General features: G+C 44.6%; 1 protein-coding gene across 2 annotated transcripts in view; it reads left to right on the forward strand.

The window, feature by feature from the left end:
• Window positions 1-609: 609 nt before the first annotated feature.
• Window positions 610-18,717, forward strand: part of CNNM1 (cyclin and CBS domain divalent metal cation transport mediator 1) — a 72,209-nt gene continuing 54,101 nt past the window's right edge. For both annotated transcript variants that reach the window (XM_061403066.1, XM_061403067.1), the window contains exon 1: window positions 610-2,541. In XM_061403066.1, the coding sequence (XP_061259050.1) occupies window positions 978-2,541 (1,564 nt within the window). In that variant the 5' untranslated portion in view covers window positions 610-977. The remainder of the gene's footprint in view (window positions 2,542-18,717) is intronic.

An 18,717-nucleotide genomic window follows, 5' to 3' on the forward strand; every position in this document is an offset into this window, starting at 1 on the left:
CAATACAAGGAATTCAGTAAAAAGTCTCGCTCCTAGCTCTTTATGGTGATAGAATAGTTCTGCATTTTGATTCAGAAATGATTATATAAATCTATACATGCAGTAAAATGAGACAAAACTCTTCAATGCCAATTTCCTGCTTTTGGCATTGTATTGTAGGCTTGCTCCCCTGAGTTGAACTCTGTTACAAATTTCTTGTGTATCCTCTGCATACTAAATCTATTATTTTATATATGTATATGTGTACATAAACATTTATACTTATATATTTTTAATACAAACAGTAGCATATGACACACACTGTTCTGCACCTTGATATTTTCAACTATTACTTCAGAGGTATTTCCATATCACGAACACGTGGAGCCACATCATTATTTTTCCTGCTGCATAGTATTCCATCACACAGTGGAATCACAACTTCATTCCACAATTTCCAATCAATGGACATTGGGATCTTAAAAAGGATTTAACCTACGTAATCTGTAAATTTTTAAAACATGAAAGGTCAGCTGAAATTGAGACGAAACACACAGATTCAAGACTTGTCTCCAGAATATCTTTTCACCAGGAGGGGGAACGCAAGAGGCAGGAGGAGAGGCGAAATGCTGGGAAATTTCCCTGGCCAATGGTGAAGTGGAAGGACCAACAGGAAATTACTGCCGGGTAGGAGTTAGCCCAGGGGTGCCCTAATGCTCTAGTAGGAGGCCATGCTCCAAGACCAGCTTTCCCTAGGCTGCGACTCTGGGTACTCAAGTGGGTCGGGGTCACAGTGCAATGATGCATGACCATCTCCAGCTTCTCGTGGGGACCCACGGCCCGGGCTGGGTCTGAACCCCCACGGCCTCCGGTTCACGCGCGCGGGGGGGCATACACGTGGTGACCTGCCCGGGGCCGGGTTCCCGGCTTCGGCTCCTCCTCCCTCCAGGTCTCGTTCGGCTTTCTGCAGTATCACGTGCAGCCGCGCCGGGTGCAGGATGGCGGCGGCCGCTGCAGCGGTGGGTGTCAGGCTCCGAGACTGCTGCAGCCGGGGCGCTGTGCTCCTGCTCTTCTTTTCCCTATCCCCTCGGCCCCCGGCCGCCGCCGCCTGGCTACTGGGCCTGCGGCCCGAGGACACCGCCGGAGGCCGCGTGTCCCTAGAGGGGGGCACCCTGCGCGCCGCCGAAGGCACCAGCTTCCTCCTGCGCGTCTATTTCCAGCCCGGGCCCGCGGCGCCCGCGGCGCCGGTACCTGCACCCACCTTTTCCCCGGGGGAGAACAGCACCGGAGACTGGGCTCCACGGCTCGTGTTTATCGAGGAGCCTCCGGGAGGGAGCGGCGCGGCGCCCAGCGCTGTGCCCACGCGCCCCCCGGGGCCGCAGCGCTGCCGCGAGCAGAGCGACTGGGCATCGGACGTGGAGGTCCTGGGGCCCCTGCGACCCGGAGGCGTGGCGGGCTCAGCCCTAGTCCAGGTGCGGGTGCGGGAACTCCGCAAGGGTGAGGCGGAGCGAGGCGGCGCGGGCGGTGGCGGGAAGCTCTTCTCCCTGTGCGCCTGGGACGGGCGCGCCTGGCACCACCACGGCGCCGCCGGCGGCTTCCTGCTGCGCGTCCGCCCGCGGTTGTACGGCCCCGGCGGGGACCTGCTGCCCCCCGCTTGGCTGCGGGCGCTTGGAGCACTCCTGCTGCTCGCCCTGTCTGCCCTGTTCAGCGGCCTACGCCTGAGCCTGCTCTCGCTGGACCCGGTGGAGTTACGGGTGCTGCGGAACAGCGGCTCGGCCGCCGAGCAGGAGCAGGCGCGCCGAGTGCAGGCCGTGCGCGGCAGGGGGACCCATCTGCTCTGCACCCTGCTCCTGGGCCAAGCCGGAGCCAACGCGGCCCTGGCGGGCTGGCTGTACGCCTCGCTGCCGCCGGGGGTCGAGGGCACGGGGGAGGACTACGGCGACGCGGGAATTCACTTCCCGTGGCTGCCGGCACTCGTGTGCACCGGCGCGGTGTTCCTGGGAGCCGAGATCTGCCCCTACTCGGTGTGTTCGCGGCACGGGCTGGCCATCGCCTCGCACAGCGTGTGCCTGACCCGGCTTCTGATGGCGGCCGCCTTCCCCGTGTGCTACCCACTGGGCCGCCTGCTCGACTGGGCGCTGCGCCAGGAGATCAGCACTTTCTACACGCGGGAGAAGCTGCTGGAGACGCTGCGAGCCGCGGACCCTTACAGCGACCTGGTCAAAGAGGAGCTCAACATCATCCAGGGCGCCCTGGAGCTGCGCACCAAAGTGGTGGAGGAGGTGCTGACCCCCCTTGGGGACTGCTTCATGCTGCGCTCCGACGCGGTGCTGGATTTCGCGACAGTCTCCGAGATCCTGCGCAGCGGCTACACGCGCATCCCCGTATACGAGGGCGACCAGCGGCACAATATTGTGGACATTCTGTTTGTCAAGGACTTGGCCTTCGTGGACCCCGACGACTGCACGCCGCTCCTCACCGTCACCCGCTTCTACAACCGGCCCCTGCACTGCGTCTTCAACGATACCCGGCTGGACACAGTGCTGGAGGAATTTAAGAAGGGTGAGCATGTGGTCTATCTCCTCCCTCCACTCTTCCCCCCTTTAAAAGTATTGGAGTGCTTGCGTGCTCAGTCGTGCCCGACTCGGTGCGACCCCCCAGGGATCGTAACCTTTCGTAAACACGTGAGGCTTCAGGTACCCAGAGCAGCTTCTCTCCTATGGTACCAAAAACTCGAGGAAGGTCCTACCTCATGGCTCCCTGGGTCTTTTCATTGCACTTCTCCCTACCTTCCTTGAGGCTGATTGAGTCCCTGCCTCTTCCCCTTTATGTGGTTCACACGATTCACTGCATGCCTCATTCATTCCATTCCAGTATTTTTTCAGGGCCCACCAATTGTCAGGTATTGTGCAGGTAGGACTCAGGGCTAATCCTTGGGGAACACTGCATAGCTCCCCATTGCAGGAGAAACTTCTAAAGGTTCCTGTAACAAGTAGTCTTTGCCTTGAACTCTACACTCTGGGTGGAAGTTCGCCATTTCCAATTCCAGAGCAAACTCCATTGCTGGACAGCTCCAGCAGCTGACAATGTATTTCTTACTAGGAGCAGAAATTTATGTCTCCAGAGCTTCTTTCTGGGTCCTAGTTTTGCCCTTTGAATCACATAGCGCAAGCCCCAGGCATCTTAGCTATTCTTCCCCCATATTGATCTTTCCATCAGCTGTCTTGGACACAGACCAAGTACCCAGGTTGGAGATTAAAAGTTAACTAAGGTAGTGACATCCTTGGACTTCTGGAAACTGTGGTCTCATGAAGTAAATTAAAGTAGATCTAGATCTGAGGAAATATTCTGGTAAAAGAAACCACTAAAAAACTTGCATATCCAAATGAATGGAGTTTCCTTCAGAGCAGTCACATCCCCTGCCCTTGTTGTCATGCCTGTAACATATTTACTATGTATCTGGCATTTGCCTTTGGAAACTGTCTTCTGAGGTTGAGAATGATTCACTCCAGAAAAATCAGCCTGGAAGCTTTAGGGCTGATCTGCTTGACATTACAGTTTGACTGGTCCCCCTAGTTAACCAGAGTTGACCCAGAAGGACCCTGGGTTGTTTTTGAAAGTCAAATCTACCTTCATGAGTCACCACTGAGAGCTTTCAGAAGACCGTCTCACAGACCCTTAAAGCAATTCAAGAAATGATTTGAAACCAGTGACACAGTTAGAATAAGTGTAGAACCTCCCAGAATTTTGAAAGAGGCATTCATCTATACATATGAGTTGGCATGTTTATTGAAAACAAAGCAAAGCAAAAAACTAATCCCTTGACTTTAGAATCTGGTTGCAAATGTAGCTGCCTCTGCCTAGCAGAAATCTCACTTGACTGCGTGTTTTTGATATATTTTTCTGTTTGTCAAAAATTCAGTCTCATTACCTATTTTATCAGCACAGGTATTCTTTGTATATGAAGAATTTGCATTCAGAGAGTAATCTGTGGTCTTCCTCCTGCCACAGTATTTTTAAACAAGTAAAATTGTATTGAATATCAAAACATAACCTGAGAAGGGGGAAAAAGTCAAAAAAGCTACTTTTGATCTCAGATTTGGAGACAGAACAATCCTACATTTTGTGTTGATCATGAGAAGGGAAAGGAAATGTACATGTATTGCAGCTGTTTTAACCCAATCTGGGCTACTATCTCAGCCTCTTCTGTTTCCCCCCAGTCCTTCCATGACTCAATCCCACTGCACTTGGAGGTTCATCCATCCAGTCTTTGCATTTTTCTGACATTTTGTGTACCCTCCAGAACACAGTCTTTGTTCTGGGCATAAAAGTTATGAAAATTTGTATTAATTTACTAGGGTTGCCATAACAAAATACCATAGACTGAGTGGCTTAAACAACAGAAATTTATTATCTCATAGTTCTGGAGGCTGAAAGTCCAAGATTAAGGTGTCTTCAAGCTTGATTTCTTCTGAAGTCACTGTTCTTGGCTCACAGATGGCAGCCTTCTTGCTGTGCCCTTACAGAGGGGCCGCTCGGGGTGTGTGTGTGTGTGCTCATCCCTGGAGTCTCTGTGTGCGTGTGAATCTCTTCTTATAAGGACACCAGTCAGATTGGATTAAGGCTCACCCTTGTTGTTGTTTGGTCACTAAGTCGTGTCCAATTCTTTTGCAACCCCATCAACAGTAGTCCACCAGGCTCCTGCATAGGATTTTCCAGACAAGAATACTGGAGTGGGTTGCTATTTCTTGCTCCACGGGATCTTCCCAGCCCAGGAATTGAACTCTCATCTCTTGAATTGGCAAGGAGATTCTTCACCACTGAGCCACCTGGGAAGCCCTAGTTCAGTCCAGTTCAGTCACTCAGTCGTGTCCGACTCTTTGCGACCCCATGAACTGCAGCACGCCAGGCCTCCCTGTCCATCACCAACTCCCGGAGTTCACCCAAACTCCTGTGCATCGAGTCAGTGATGCCATCCAGCCATCTTCATCCTCTGTCGTCCCCTTCTCCTCCTGCCCCCAATCCCTCCCAGCACCAGAGTCTTTTCCATTGAGTCATCTCTTCGAGTGAGGTGGCCAAAGGTGGAGCGTGAGGTGGAGCTTCAGCTTCAGTCCTTCCAAAGAACACCCAGGACTGATCTCCTTTAGAATGGACTGGGAAGCCCTAAGGCTCACCCTATTAGCCCCTTTTTAATGTAACCACCTCTTACATGTGATTGGGCTTCCCTGGTGACTCAGATGGTAAAGAATCCACCTGCTAGTGCAGGAGACATGGGTTCAATCCCAGGGTCAGGAAGATTCCCTGAAGAAGGGAAATGGCAACCCACTCTAGTATTCTTGCCTGGAGAATTCCATGGACAGAGGAGCCTGGCGGATCCATGGGCTCTCAAAGAATCAGACATGACTGAGCAACTTTCACTTTCTACATGTGATAGCCAAGATAGTGTTCATTGTCATGCACTGCTAGACAAGATTTTTTTTATTGAGGCATAGTTGATATACAATATTATATAAGTTTCAGGCATATAACATAGTGATTCACAATTCTTAGAGATTACATTCCATTTATAGTAATTGTAAAATATTGGCTATAGTCCTTGTTTTGCACTATATATCCTTGTAGCTTATTTATTTTATACATAATAGTTTGTACCTGTTAGTCCTCTGCCCCTATGGGACCCCCTCTCTCTTTTTTCTCCCCACTGGAGAAATAAACCCTCAGTTTATTCTCCGTATCTATAAGCCTTGTTTCTTTTTTTTTATAGTCACTACTTTGTTTTATTTTTTAGATTCCACATATAAGTGATATCATACAGCATTTGCCTTTCTCTGCCAGACAACATTTTTAATGAAATTCCTGGGAACTCATTTCTTCATTAATTATTTACTGGGCATCTATATAGAGCTAGGGAACAGGGGAGACAATAAGATTGCCCTAAGAATGGTAACAGTCTCCAAGGAGGACAGTGTTAGAATAAAGGCAGTCTCCTGAAGCAGAAATTGTGCCTTTCTAACCACTGTATCTCTGGCACCTTGCACTGTGCCTTGCGCACAGTAGGTTGCTCGAAAAAGTCAGCATTAATCAGATATGAGTCTTGTTGCAGAATTTCTAAATCTGGTCTTAAAAAGGCCTGGTAGTGTTCTATCAGCAAGTGGTTAGTTTGCAATTAGGTAGATCTCCAAAGAGAAGCAGGTAGTTACACCAAGGAGAATATTTCCATGCCCCCTTAGAACCTCCCTCCTTCCTCAAAGTATGGTCCATGAACCAGAATCATGGGCCTCACCTGGGACCTTTTTAGAAATGCAGATTTTCATGCCTCACTCCAAATCCACTGAATAAAAATCTGCATTTTAGCAAGTCCCCAAGAGACTCACGTGTACATTAAATTTTGAGAATCATTGCCTTATGAGGAGCTTATTAACAATGATTGGTAGATTAACTTAGAATAGAATAAATATAAGGTATAATTATTAAGGTAGGTGTTCTCTGACTGCAAGCCATATAATACAGTGGTAATTTTTTATAAGAATTATGTTTCCATCATAGGTTAGGAGAGGAAAACTGAATTGAACTATCTTTATCTTTAAAAATAACATTTTAGTCAAGTCATAACAGCCCTTCCATTTCTCTCACTCCCTTGTACTTCAGGGAATTTAACTGCCTAAACAGATCCCTTCGGAGAAGGCAATGGCACCTCACTCCAGTACTTTTGCCTAGAAAATCCCACGGATGGAGGAGCCTGGTAGGCTGTAGTCGATGGGGTCGCTAGAGTCGGACACGACTGAGCGGCTTCACTTGCACTTTTCACTTTCATGCATTGGAGAAGGAAATGGCAACCCACTCCAGTGTTCTTGCCTGGAGAATCCCAGGGACAGGGAAGCCTGGTAGGCTGCTGTCTATGGGGTTGCACAGAGTCGGACACAACTGAAGTGACTTAGCAGTGACTTAGCAAACAAATCCCTTAGGAGGTAGGAGAGGAAAACAGTCAGTTTAATAGGAACAACAGTTACCATTAATTGAGCGACAGCTCTACTAGGCACCACACCAAGCTCTTTATATACTCAGAACAACCCTCCTGGGTAAGAATTATTAACTCCATTTTACAGATGAAGAAACTAGAGCTCAGACTGATTACATGACTTGCTCAACTTTCCAGAGCTAATAATTGCCTGAATCATGATTTGAACCAGATCAAAGGACCGGAAAGCCTATTTTTTCCCCACCACATGTCTTATTTCACTTCCCATCCCAAAACTCCTGCCATCCAAAGAGTTCAAAGCTGGTCTTTCAATTCAGACTTGCTGCCCGTGACTGATTCACCTCCTGTTTCTGCAGGTTGGAAATGTAGCTTTTTATAATTACATTAATTGCTAATATGCATTTTACAAAAAATTTCTACCTCTCTTATCTGTAAAACAACTCTGTAGGTGAGGACCATAAGAATCAGAAGAGTTACTTGCTCTGCCTAAGATCATCACCTGGTTGGTATATTCCAAGGCCCAGATTCAAGTCTGGGTCTTGTAACTCCAAAGCTCATATCCATTTAAGATTTTCTCTATATATTTCTTAGGAGTTCCAAGTCTTTAGACATAGAGGAAAGGAAAGCAAGCATGCTAGCTTTACAAAAAGGAACAATATTTCTCCCCACTAGACTGTGAATTCCTTGAGGGCAGAGAATGAATCTTACTTACTCTATGTACTCAGAACAATCACAGTGGCCCTCATGACTTCTTCTTCTTTAGTCACTAAGTCGTATCTGATTCTGTATGACCCCATGGACTATAGCCAGCTAGGCTCCTCTGTCCATGGAATTCTCAGGCAAGAATACTGGAGTGGATTGCCATTTCCTTCTTCAGGGGATCTTCCCAACCCAGAGATCGAACCCACATCTCCTGCGTTGGCAGGCAAATTCTTTACTGCTGAGCCACCAGGAAAGTCCTGGCCATCATGGCAAGAGCTTGAATAAATATTTATTGAATAAATGATCTTAAATGGCTGATTTCAATTTTATTTCTGTGTTTGAGTGAGGTGAACTTTAAGTACAGAATAATTAGTGTTGTTCCATTGACCGTGACCAATCTTTCCTCCTCCCGGGTTCTCTACCCCAGTTAGTGGCACCACTGTGCCCACAGGCTACCAGGCTAGAAATTCTTTCCTTCCCCCCACCCTCATCCTATTAATCACTGTCTGCCACAGTGATTTCAGGCTGCCACAACAGATGTCAAATTGAATGGCTTAAACAACAGAAATTTATTTTCTCACTTTTCTGGAGGCGAGAAGTTCAAGATCAAGGTTCCAGCTGATTTGGTCTCTGATAAGAGCTGTCTTCCTGGCTTGCCGACAGCTACCTTCTCACTGTGTCCTCACGTGGCCTTTACTTAGTGCACACGCACAGGGAGACAGAGAAACAGCCCCGGTCTCTCTTCTTCTCATGAAATTACCCATCCTTTTGGATTAGGACCTCACCCTTCTGACCTCATTGAACCTTAGAGGCCCACTGGGGGTTGGGGCTTCAACATGTCAATTTGGAGAGGGGAAAGGACACAAGCATTCAGTCCATAATAATCTCCAAAGTCAGCCCCATATTTGAACAAAGTCTGCAAAAAAGTTTGCTAATATTGCATATTTCTTTTATTGAATACCTATGCATAACTTAGTCCACTATTTATTCCACTTAGGTTATTCTTTAATTTTATTCAATAAATAATATTGTGTAGGCACAGTGGAGAATACTACCAACAGGGACCCTGTCTGAATGGAGCTTTCATACTAATACAGGAGACAGAAATTAAACAAATGAGATAGGAATTAAGAGCATAAACTTTGGTACCAAACCCCACTGGGTTGCATCCTGGCCTTGGGCAATTTATTTAACTCTTTGCTTCATTAGCTGTAAAATAAGGATAATAAGAGGATTATTTTTTACTCTATTTTTTTTATTGAAGGATAATTGCTTTACAGAATTTTGTTTTCTGTCAAACCTCAACATGAATCAGCCATGAAGTGAGGTGGCTCAGTCGTGTCCAACTCTTAGTGACTCCATGGACTGTAGCCTACCGGGCTCCTCCATCCATGGAATTTTCCAGGCAAGAATACTGGAGTGGGGTGCCATTTCCTTCTCCAGGGAAACTTCCCGACCCAGGGATCAAACCCGGGTCTCCTGCATTGTAGGCAGACGCTTTATTGCCTGAGCCACAAGGGACGACCCATAGGTATACATATATCCCCTCCCTTTTGAACCTCCCTCCCATCTCCCTCCCCATCCCATCCCTTTAGGTTGATACAGAGGGCCTGTTTGAGTCAGGATTATTTGAAATATTAAGATAATATTAAGACAATATTGCAGCAGCAGCAAGACAATATTGCATAATACAGCTTATTTAGTAACTGTCATATAATAAGTGCTAAATAAATGTTAGCCCTGATTACTAAATATAAGCACAAATCTATTACATACTCATTTGTGCAAATGCCTCCTGAGAAGTTCTACGTCCTCCAGTTTTTTTTCCACTTCAAATCCATCCTCTCCGGAGCCAATAAATAATGCCTAGTGTCATTATCCTCTGCTTCAAACACTTCTGCAGTCCTCCCCACTGCCTGCAGGATGAGGTCTAAGCTTTCCCCTTACGACCTGCTCCCAGCCCTCCCCTGCAGACTCATCACTCCCACAGCTTCATGCTCCAGCAAGGCCTAACTTCATGGCCACACTGTGCTATTTCTTGCCTTTGTCCCTTTACTCATGCTGTCCTCTTTGACAGAAATATGCATCACCCAACTAGTCCCTACTCCAGGCAAACATACTGGAGTGGGTTGCCATTTCCTACTCCAGGAGATCTTCCCCACCCAGAAATCAAACCCTGGTCTCCCGCATTGCAGGCAGATTCTTTACCATGTAAGCCACCAGGGAAGCCCAATTCCTACTCTAGCCCCTCCTTTAACACACAGCACAAGAGCCACCTTCTCTGTGAAACTTCTGTAAACCTCAGATTTGGCCAACTTAATTCTTCAAAATCTCCATTATTGAACTAACGGGGTATTATTAGTGTCTGTTGAAAAGTGCCACCCATCCATATAAAGAGCATCTGCAGGGCAGAGGCTGTCATATCTACCTTTGTAGCTGTAGCACCTGACAATGGATATGACACAGTAAGTTTTCAATAAGTCTTTATTGAATGACTGAATGAATGACTGGAAGGAGTTAAACTTCAATATAATGGAAGGGATCTGCAGAGCTCTAGTAAATGAATCATTCATTATCTTCAGTCCAATCACTTTGGACCATGCAGAAGGACAAAGTCAAAGTTTAAATGTTAGGGGAAAAGTGTTATGTATTTGTTTCTTTGAGCTTCCCTGGTGGCTCAGTGGTAAAAGAATCTACCTGCAATGCAGGAGCTGGGTTCAATCCCTGGGTTGGGAAGACCCCCTGATGGAGGGTGTGGCAACCCACTCCAGTACTCTTGCCTGGAGAAATCCATGGACCAGAGGAGCCTGGCAGACTACACTCCATAGGGTTGCACCGTCAGACACAACTGAAGCGACTAAGCAGCAGCAGCATTATGTTTCTTTACTTCTTTAGGTAACAATTTTTTAGCCCTTCCCAAACACTGTGCTAAAAGTTGGGTATATGAGGCACAATCCCTCCTCTCAAGGAGCCTTCAGCCTAATGGGAAAACAGCTTTCCCCTTTGAAAAGCTAGAAAGCAGCCTGAACTGGTCTTTCCCCCCAACTTCCTACAATGTTACATTTCATGAGTCATAGCTTAACATGTAAGTTATGTGGATAAGACAGACCTGTACATAAATCGTTAAAGCAAATGTGAAAGTGAAATTCTCTCAGTCATGTTCGACTCTTTACAACCTCGTAGACTATTCAGTCCATGGAATTCTCCAGGCCAGAATTCTGAAGTGGATAACCATTCTCTTCTCCAGGAGATATTCCCAACCCAGGGATTGAACCCAGGTCTCCCACATTGCAGGTGGCTTCTTTACCAGCCGAGCCACCAGAGAAAGCAAAAATGAAATAATAGAAATACTAATGTGCAATGAGACTATGGAGAAGACAGTGATTATGATAGGGTTATTTTGCTTTTATAAAATTTTTACTAAGTTTTAAGTTTCTATACTTATTCACTCTAGAAAATTGAAAACTGTAGAGCAAAGTATGAAAATTACCAGAAGATAATCATTCTACTGTCTGGAAATAGTAACTTTTAATATTTTGCCATGATAAACATGTTGCATGCAATAACAACATTAATCAAATTCTTAAACAGGATAAAAGAAAAACCCTCTGGTCTTACCTTCTTCCAGAGATCAAATATCTCATTCTAATCTGAAGAGTGATTTTTTGATGAGGTGGTATTATTTTCACAGTAGTCTCCTTGAGTTGAGTTCTATAATTTGGAAACACTAATTCATAAAACACAGCCCTAGAAATTTATTGAACTTAATTTCTAAAATTTACTCTTCTATTTATTGGATTGTTTTTAGGAGAACACTAATCTTGTATAGATAACACGTGGAAGGAAAAAAGCTTTGTTCCAAAGTTGAAGGCCTCTGGGTATTGTAGCTCCAGTATCTAACTTGGTTAAACAATACAGCTCTGTCTTCCTAAACAAAAGACGGCAAAATCCATGTAATGTTGGGTTACTCGATCTGTAGGCAAGCATAGCCATCTAAAATTATGTAAATGGCCTATTGCTGTTTTCAAAATCGGCCTTTGTTCATTGATTGATTGATTCATTCATTCAATTAATATTTATTGAATTCCTGCTTTGGGCCAGGCACCTGGGTGGGACTTGGGAATATAGACGTGAACAAGAAAGACATTGAGCTGCAATTATGGGGCTGAAAAAGGTCCACTTCAATTTTTGGTCTACTGCATGCGATTTGTTCCCTAAAGTACATCCAACCAGCCAGTAAGTACTTCTGGCACAGACACACAGTGTAACGTTTTCACTAGGGAATAATCTGAAAAGTCAGTATTCTGCGTCATCACTCCAAATTCTATTGTGAGCTATTTTAGCAGAAAGAATAGTCATCCCACTGTTTAATTCTATAAAAAGCTGCCAAAACATTAATGCCCCTTTCTTTGTCTTCTATAGAAGAAAATAAAAAGTTATTTCACTCAAAGGTATATTTCACCGATATAATTAGAGGTAATATGCTTTAAAATGTGTTAAACATTGCTATATAATAATTAGTAAAACTTAGAATAAGATGTTTACCTTCTAAACAATAATTAGAGTAACAGTAAACAAAGCATAGTCCATCATATCCAGGGAGGAAGAACAAAAGAAAAGAAGGAAAAGTGAAAATAATTAATTATACAAGGTGCTAAACTTGCTGATTTATATTTCTTTCTTTACAACTTTTCATTATGATTGTTTTAATACTTTTATGCAGTAGTCTTCTTTTTGGAGAAGGCAATGGCAACCCACTCCAGTACTCTAGCCAGGAAAAAAGGACGGAGGAGCCTGGTAGGCTGCAGTCCATGGGGTCGCTAAGAGTCAGACATGACTGAGTGACTGCACTTTCACTTTTCACTTTCATGCATTGGAGAAGGAAATGGCAACCCACTCCAGTGTTCTTGCCTGGAGAATCCGAGGGACGGCGGAGCCTGGTGGGCTGCCATCTATGGGGTCACACAGAGTCAGACACGACTGAAGTGACTTAGCAGCAGCAGTCTTCTTTTTTTCTTTGCCTAGCAGTAGATATACCAGGTAACAAGAGAATCTGAACTGAAAGGAGCACTGAAAGACCTGAGAGAAAGTCTAATTCACACTTTTTTTTTTTAGATTTACTTATCCTTTCTAGGACATAACAGCCAAACCCCACAGCCTGCAGTCAAATTCTGTTTCCTCTTTTTATCATGTTTTGTGGGTCCTCTTTTACTTGGAGGACATAGTAGCTTGCCTTGATTCTATTTTTTAACAACCAGATAGACTTAGTCATGTTTCTGGCTCCCTTAAAGCATTTGATGTCTCAGGGCAGGGGTTCTGTTGATTTTTCTATTGTTGTTCGGCCACTGAATCATGTCCAACTCTTTGCAACCCCATGAACTGCAGCACACCAGGCTTCCCTGTCCTTCACTATCTTCCGGAGTTCGTTCAAACTCATGTCCATTGAATCGGTGATGCTATCTCACCATCTCAACCTTTGTTGTCCCCTTATCCTTTTGGCTTCAATCTTTCCCAGCATCAGGGTCTTTTCCAAAGAGTCAGCTCTTCACATCAGGTGGCCAAAGTATTGGAGTTTCAGCTTCAGCATCAGTCCTTCCAATGAATATTCAGGACTGATTTCCTTTAGGATTGACTGGTTGGATCTACTTGCAGTCCAAAGTACTCTCAAGAGTCTTCTCCAGCACCACAATTCAAAAGCATCAGTTCCTCGGTGTTCAGCCTTCTTTATGGTCCAACTTTCACATCCATGCATGACTACTGGAAAAACCAAAGCTCTGACTATGCAGACCTTTGTTGGCAAAGTGATATCTCTTCTTTTTAATACAACTGTCTAGGTCTGTCACTCAGTTGGTAAAGAATCTGCCTGCAATGTGGGAGACCTAGGTTCAATCCCTGGGCTGGGAATATCCTCTGGAGAAGGGAAAGGCTACCCACACCAGTATTCTGGCCTGGAGAATTCCATGCACTGTATAGTCCATGGGGTCGCAAAGAATTGGACACGACTGAGCTTTCACTTTTTTTTCCCACTGTTTTTTTCACTTTCACTTTTTCAGGTCTGTCACAGCTTTCCTTCCAAGGAGCAAGCGTCTTTTAATTTCATGGCTGCAGTCACTGTCCACAGTGATCGTGAAGCCCAAGAAAACTAAAATCTGTCACTGTTTCCACTTTTTCCCCTTCTATTTGCCATGAAATGATGGGATCAGATGCCATGATCTTAGTTTTTTAGTGGTGAATAGATTTTTCTAGTACTCATAAACTGTTTTACCTCTATGTCCATATTTAGAGATTCCTGGACCTTTAATAACAATTTCAATCCCCTATTTCCTGCTATTCCTTTCCAAACTAGATTCTTCTCAATTCTTCCTTCCATTCTTCTCTTTCTCCCTTCCTTCCTTCCATATGACATTATTCTCTATGAGGCCTCCAGTCTTCCTGGTGCTTGCAGTCAAGTAAGGAGATACACACTAATAATAAACAATTACAAAGGAAGACAAGTTATTTGAAGGAAAAGTATAGGGAGCTCTGAGAGCATATAATAGGGGGTCCTGACCTGGTCTTACAGGTAAGGATAAACTACCCCCTCCCCAAGTGATATTTGTGCTGAATCCTAAAGGGTGGAGAGGAGTTCACCAGAGCTTTCCAGAAGGGAACAGACCTGCAAAGGCTCTGAGGAAAGAGGGCCAAGCGGGTGTCCTGCAGGGTTCATGGGCCATTTGACACCCAGTGGGGAAAGCACCACCTCTGCCAACCAGTCTTCTTTCTATCGACGTTATCAGAATGCTGAGCTACCAGGGCTCTGGGAGGTGGATTTGAATATAAATATCCAAGAGCATGAAAAGAGGAAGGACCCTGATGGAAATGATACAGAGCAGCCGGGGGTACAGACAAGGGCATCCAGACAACATCTATGGGTGATTGGGGGCCTCACCCCCTGGGGGTGAGGGGGGTTGGCTGCTAGGGAGAACTGATTCCCTGGAAGGATCTGGGAAAACTTCTCTGAGGAAGTGAATGAAGAGGGACTCTCATAAGCAGTTATGAAGGGAAAGAACATTTTAGCTGAGGCAGGAGCTTGAGCGAGAAAAGGAAAGGGAGCCGAGAGGACCTTCAAAAGCTGTTAAAGCCCTGATTATATTGTTCCTTTTCTTCCAGCAAAATGGGAAACTAGGCAGATCGAGACGTTTGTCAAACATAATTTATGTTCTCTCCAAGCGCCAAAACTGTATATGTTAACCATTTTTGGTGGTGATATTTCTAAAATGTTTCAAGCCCATTCCTGCCTGCCTTAATAAAGGATCCTAAATATAACAACCTTTTCTTGATGACACATGATCATGGTCATGAGAGTGTAGTTATTTTATGCTGCGTTGTAAATCAGTTCTCTGCTCTTTTGTTTTTCTCTGTCCTCTGGCTGTCAGCTGCTGGTTGTTTTTGAGTCAGCCTCAAGCAAAGCCCTGTCCCCACCTCGCTCATCACAAAATCATTCTATTTAACTGAGAAACCAAGTAAATACATGGGTTGGGAATCATATGCCTGACGTACAATAGGCTTCAATAAATATTTGTTGAATAAATGATTAATTAGGCTTGGACTGGGAGTCTCAGGTATGGGGTTGGTGTACAGACCTAGAATAGTTCCTCCTGGGACCAGACTCAAAACCGTGCGAAGTCACCTCCAGATAATGGGTGGTTACGCTGCTATTTTTGCAGTGTTGCTTAGCAAGAACAGACTGCCAACCAGCTTAGAGTCTAGTGACTAACACCTATTTTCTTCAAGGCCTGGTGATGCTGGTTACCATGGTGTTCTGGGTGACATGGCTGGCTTTTTTTATAATTGCCTTTTAGTGGCTTGAGAAGTTTTTTTATGATAAATGCATTGATTATTTCTGATGAAGTAGGGCAGGATTACTACAAAGTACAGACTTTTTAAAAAAAACTAGAAAAAGGGACTGTTTTGCTTTTCCAGATTAAGGTGGTTGCTGCGGGACTGGTAGGATATTTTTTGTGTTGCTCTTCCTGATTTGATAGAAAGTGATTTGATTTGATTGTATAAATTTTTTTTTAAAGTCTAGCTTGTGTCAAGGTAATATTTCTTATCTTCTTCTTTAATATTAAAATATAAAACTTAGGAGTTCAAGCTCCTTTGTAAACTTAAGAGGCTATAATTATTGGCACTGTTAAAATTTTGGTATGTCATATATCATCATACCAGAGGAGGACATGGCAACCCACTCCAGTATTCTTGCCTGAAGAATCCCCATGGACAGAGGAGCCTGACAAGCTAGAGTCCATGGGGTTGCAAAGAGTCGGACGTGACTAAGTGATTAAGCAAAGCACATCTCATGACAAAGAAGCACCCTGTTAAGCCAAACTGGTTTTGTGGCCCAGGACTGTTTAGTATAGAATTTTAGAGCATGAAAAATGACCTTGGAGATCACCTGAACCCATCCTTTAATTTTTTTGTAATTTTTATTTATTTATTTTGGCTGTGCTGACTCTTGCAGTGCGTAGGCTTCTCATTTCAGTGGCTTCTCTTGTTGGGGAACACTGGCTCTAGGCATGCGTGCTTCAGTAGCTATGGCTCACTGGCTCTAGAATGGGGGCTCAGCAGTTGTGGCGTAAGGGCTTAATTGTTGCAAAGTATGTGGAATCTTCTCAGACCAGGGCTTGAGCCCGTGTCCCCTGCATTGGCAGGAGGATCTTATCAACTGCACTACCAGGTAAATCCCCCCGTCCTTTAATTTTAAGGCAGAGAAAGCTGAGGCCCAGAAAAGACAAATTATAAAAATAGCGATGATAATCCCTTATAGTTGCAAAGCATTTACATTTGCAAAGATCTTTTCAAACAGTAATTCATTTTGTGTTCACCACGCATGTGAAGTCAGTAGAATTTATCCCCATTTTGTTGAAGAGGCACATGGGATCTGGAGACACAAGTGTCCTGTTCAGTGTTAATGACAGAGGCAGAACCAGAAGCCACATCTGTGATTCGCTGTCTCAGACCATGGAGCCACAGCCAGACATAGTCACAGGAACCTGGGCCCCGCTCTTCTGTTTACTAGCTGTGTGACTAGGGCAGGTCACTCCACCACTCCAAATGAGGCTTACCTTCCTTCTTAAAATGACAATATTTTAAAAACGATCCTACATTGTAAGATTAACATGAAGGCTAAAGATTATGCTTATATAGTACTTAAGACACTCCCCCACTTGCCTTTCACCTCACTGATCTACCTAAATGAATTCTATCTAGTTAGTTATTTTGTGTAACAAGTGCTTTCCCTGATTCAGCCCATATGGAAGTCATTGTATACAATAAGAAAATAAGAATGACAGCTGTTTACCTTGGATAGGGCCCAGAGACCAAATTGATTGTGGAAATTTCCTTGCATTTCTTTTATCCTGTCATCAGTTAGGTTTCCTTCTGTATCACTGTGACCTTCCTCAGGCACAGTAAATAAAAAAACATAATCTACAAACAAATATCATACCAGATCAATGAAAGTTCTTAAAGCTGCAGTTCAGTTCAGTTCAGTCACTCAGTCGTGTCCAGCTCTTTGCAACCCCATGGACCACAGCACGCCAGGCTTCCCTGTCCATCACCAATTCCCGAAGCTTACTCAAACTCATGTCCATCGAGTCGGTGATGCCATCCAACCATCTCATCCTCTGTCATCCCCTTCTCCTCCCACCTTCAATCTTTCCCAGCATAAGGGTCTTTTCAAATGAGTCAGTTCTTCGCATCAGGTGGCCAAAGTATTGGAGTTTCAGCTTCAGCATCAGTCCTTCCAATGAATATTCAGAACTGATTTTCTTTAGGATGGACTGGTTGGATCTCCTTGAAGTCCAAGAGACTCTCGAGAGTCTTCTCCAAAACCACAGTTCAAAAGCCTCAATTCTTTGGCACAACATATTTTGAAGGCAACGTATATACCCCAAGCCATGGAGGCCTCTAATGGCAGGAAGAAGAGTTCAGAAATGATCTTCCCCGGTTACCTGTCCATGTTACTGAGATGGGGAATAACCTCATGAATGTAGTGTTTGGGGGCAGTCAATCTGTTTTTACTGGATAGGATTGATTACAGCAGAAAAAAACCAACAGGAGAACTGGGTAGGATATTGGTGCAATTCTCCAGGATACAATGAGAGTATGGAAATTAACTATATACTTGCAATTGGAAAGAGGGAAATATGAGGCTTCATTGCCTTCTGGACACTCCTGCTCAGTCTCCTTTTCTGTTCCTCCTATTTCATATTCACTGATACATTGTCAGCACTTGGGACAGGACCTACCCCTATCAGACACTCAAATATCTGTTGCTTGAATGTTGCATTTCTATAACCTCTGAATGTTGGGAGTGCACAGGGCTGAGAAATAAATCTCTTTGTCTTCTCTTACTCCCTTTGTTTATTTCATTCATTCTCCCAAAGATTACCAACCTAAACCAGACTTAAATTTCTAACTGACATTTGACATCTCCACTTGGAGGCTTAAAAGGCATCTCAAACTTCAAACTATCCAGAATTGAACTTATGCTCTCTTTGCTAAATCTACACTTTGCACAATATGCCCCAACTCCCTAAATTGCAGTTCCATTCTTCTAGATTTTCAGGCCCAAACTTCGCTGTCTCTTTTGCCACACATCCAGTCCCTCATATGTGTTCTGCTTTCAACATATATAGAGAATCTGTCTACATCTCACTACCTCCAATAAACCCTGGTCCATGCCATGAGCCATCTCTCATTTGGATGAATACCAGAGCTGTGAGGTCTCTCTGCTTCCACCTCTGTCCACTTTGTGTCCACTCTTCAAACAGCCGCTGGAGAGATTCTTTTAAAATGTAAGTCAGATCATATCACTTTTTTGCCAAAACCAAACATAGACACAAACACAAAACTCTACAATGGCTTTATCTCACCCAGAGTAGGAGCCTAAGTCCTCACAAAGACCTTTCAGGCTCTATCTATCAAAGTGACAAATACCCCACCCCTTTCCTCCTTGACCTTGGCCCACTACTGTCCTCTTTCACTTCTGCAACCGTTCCTCAAGCACATCAGTT

This window comes from Bos javanicus, chromosome 26, assembly GCF_032452875.1.
Source record: "Bos javanicus breed banteng chromosome 26, ARS-OSU_banteng_1.0, whole genome shotgun sequence".
Classification (NCBI taxonomy): domain Eukaryota; kingdom Metazoa; phylum Chordata; class Mammalia; order Artiodactyla; family Bovidae; genus Bos; species Bos javanicus.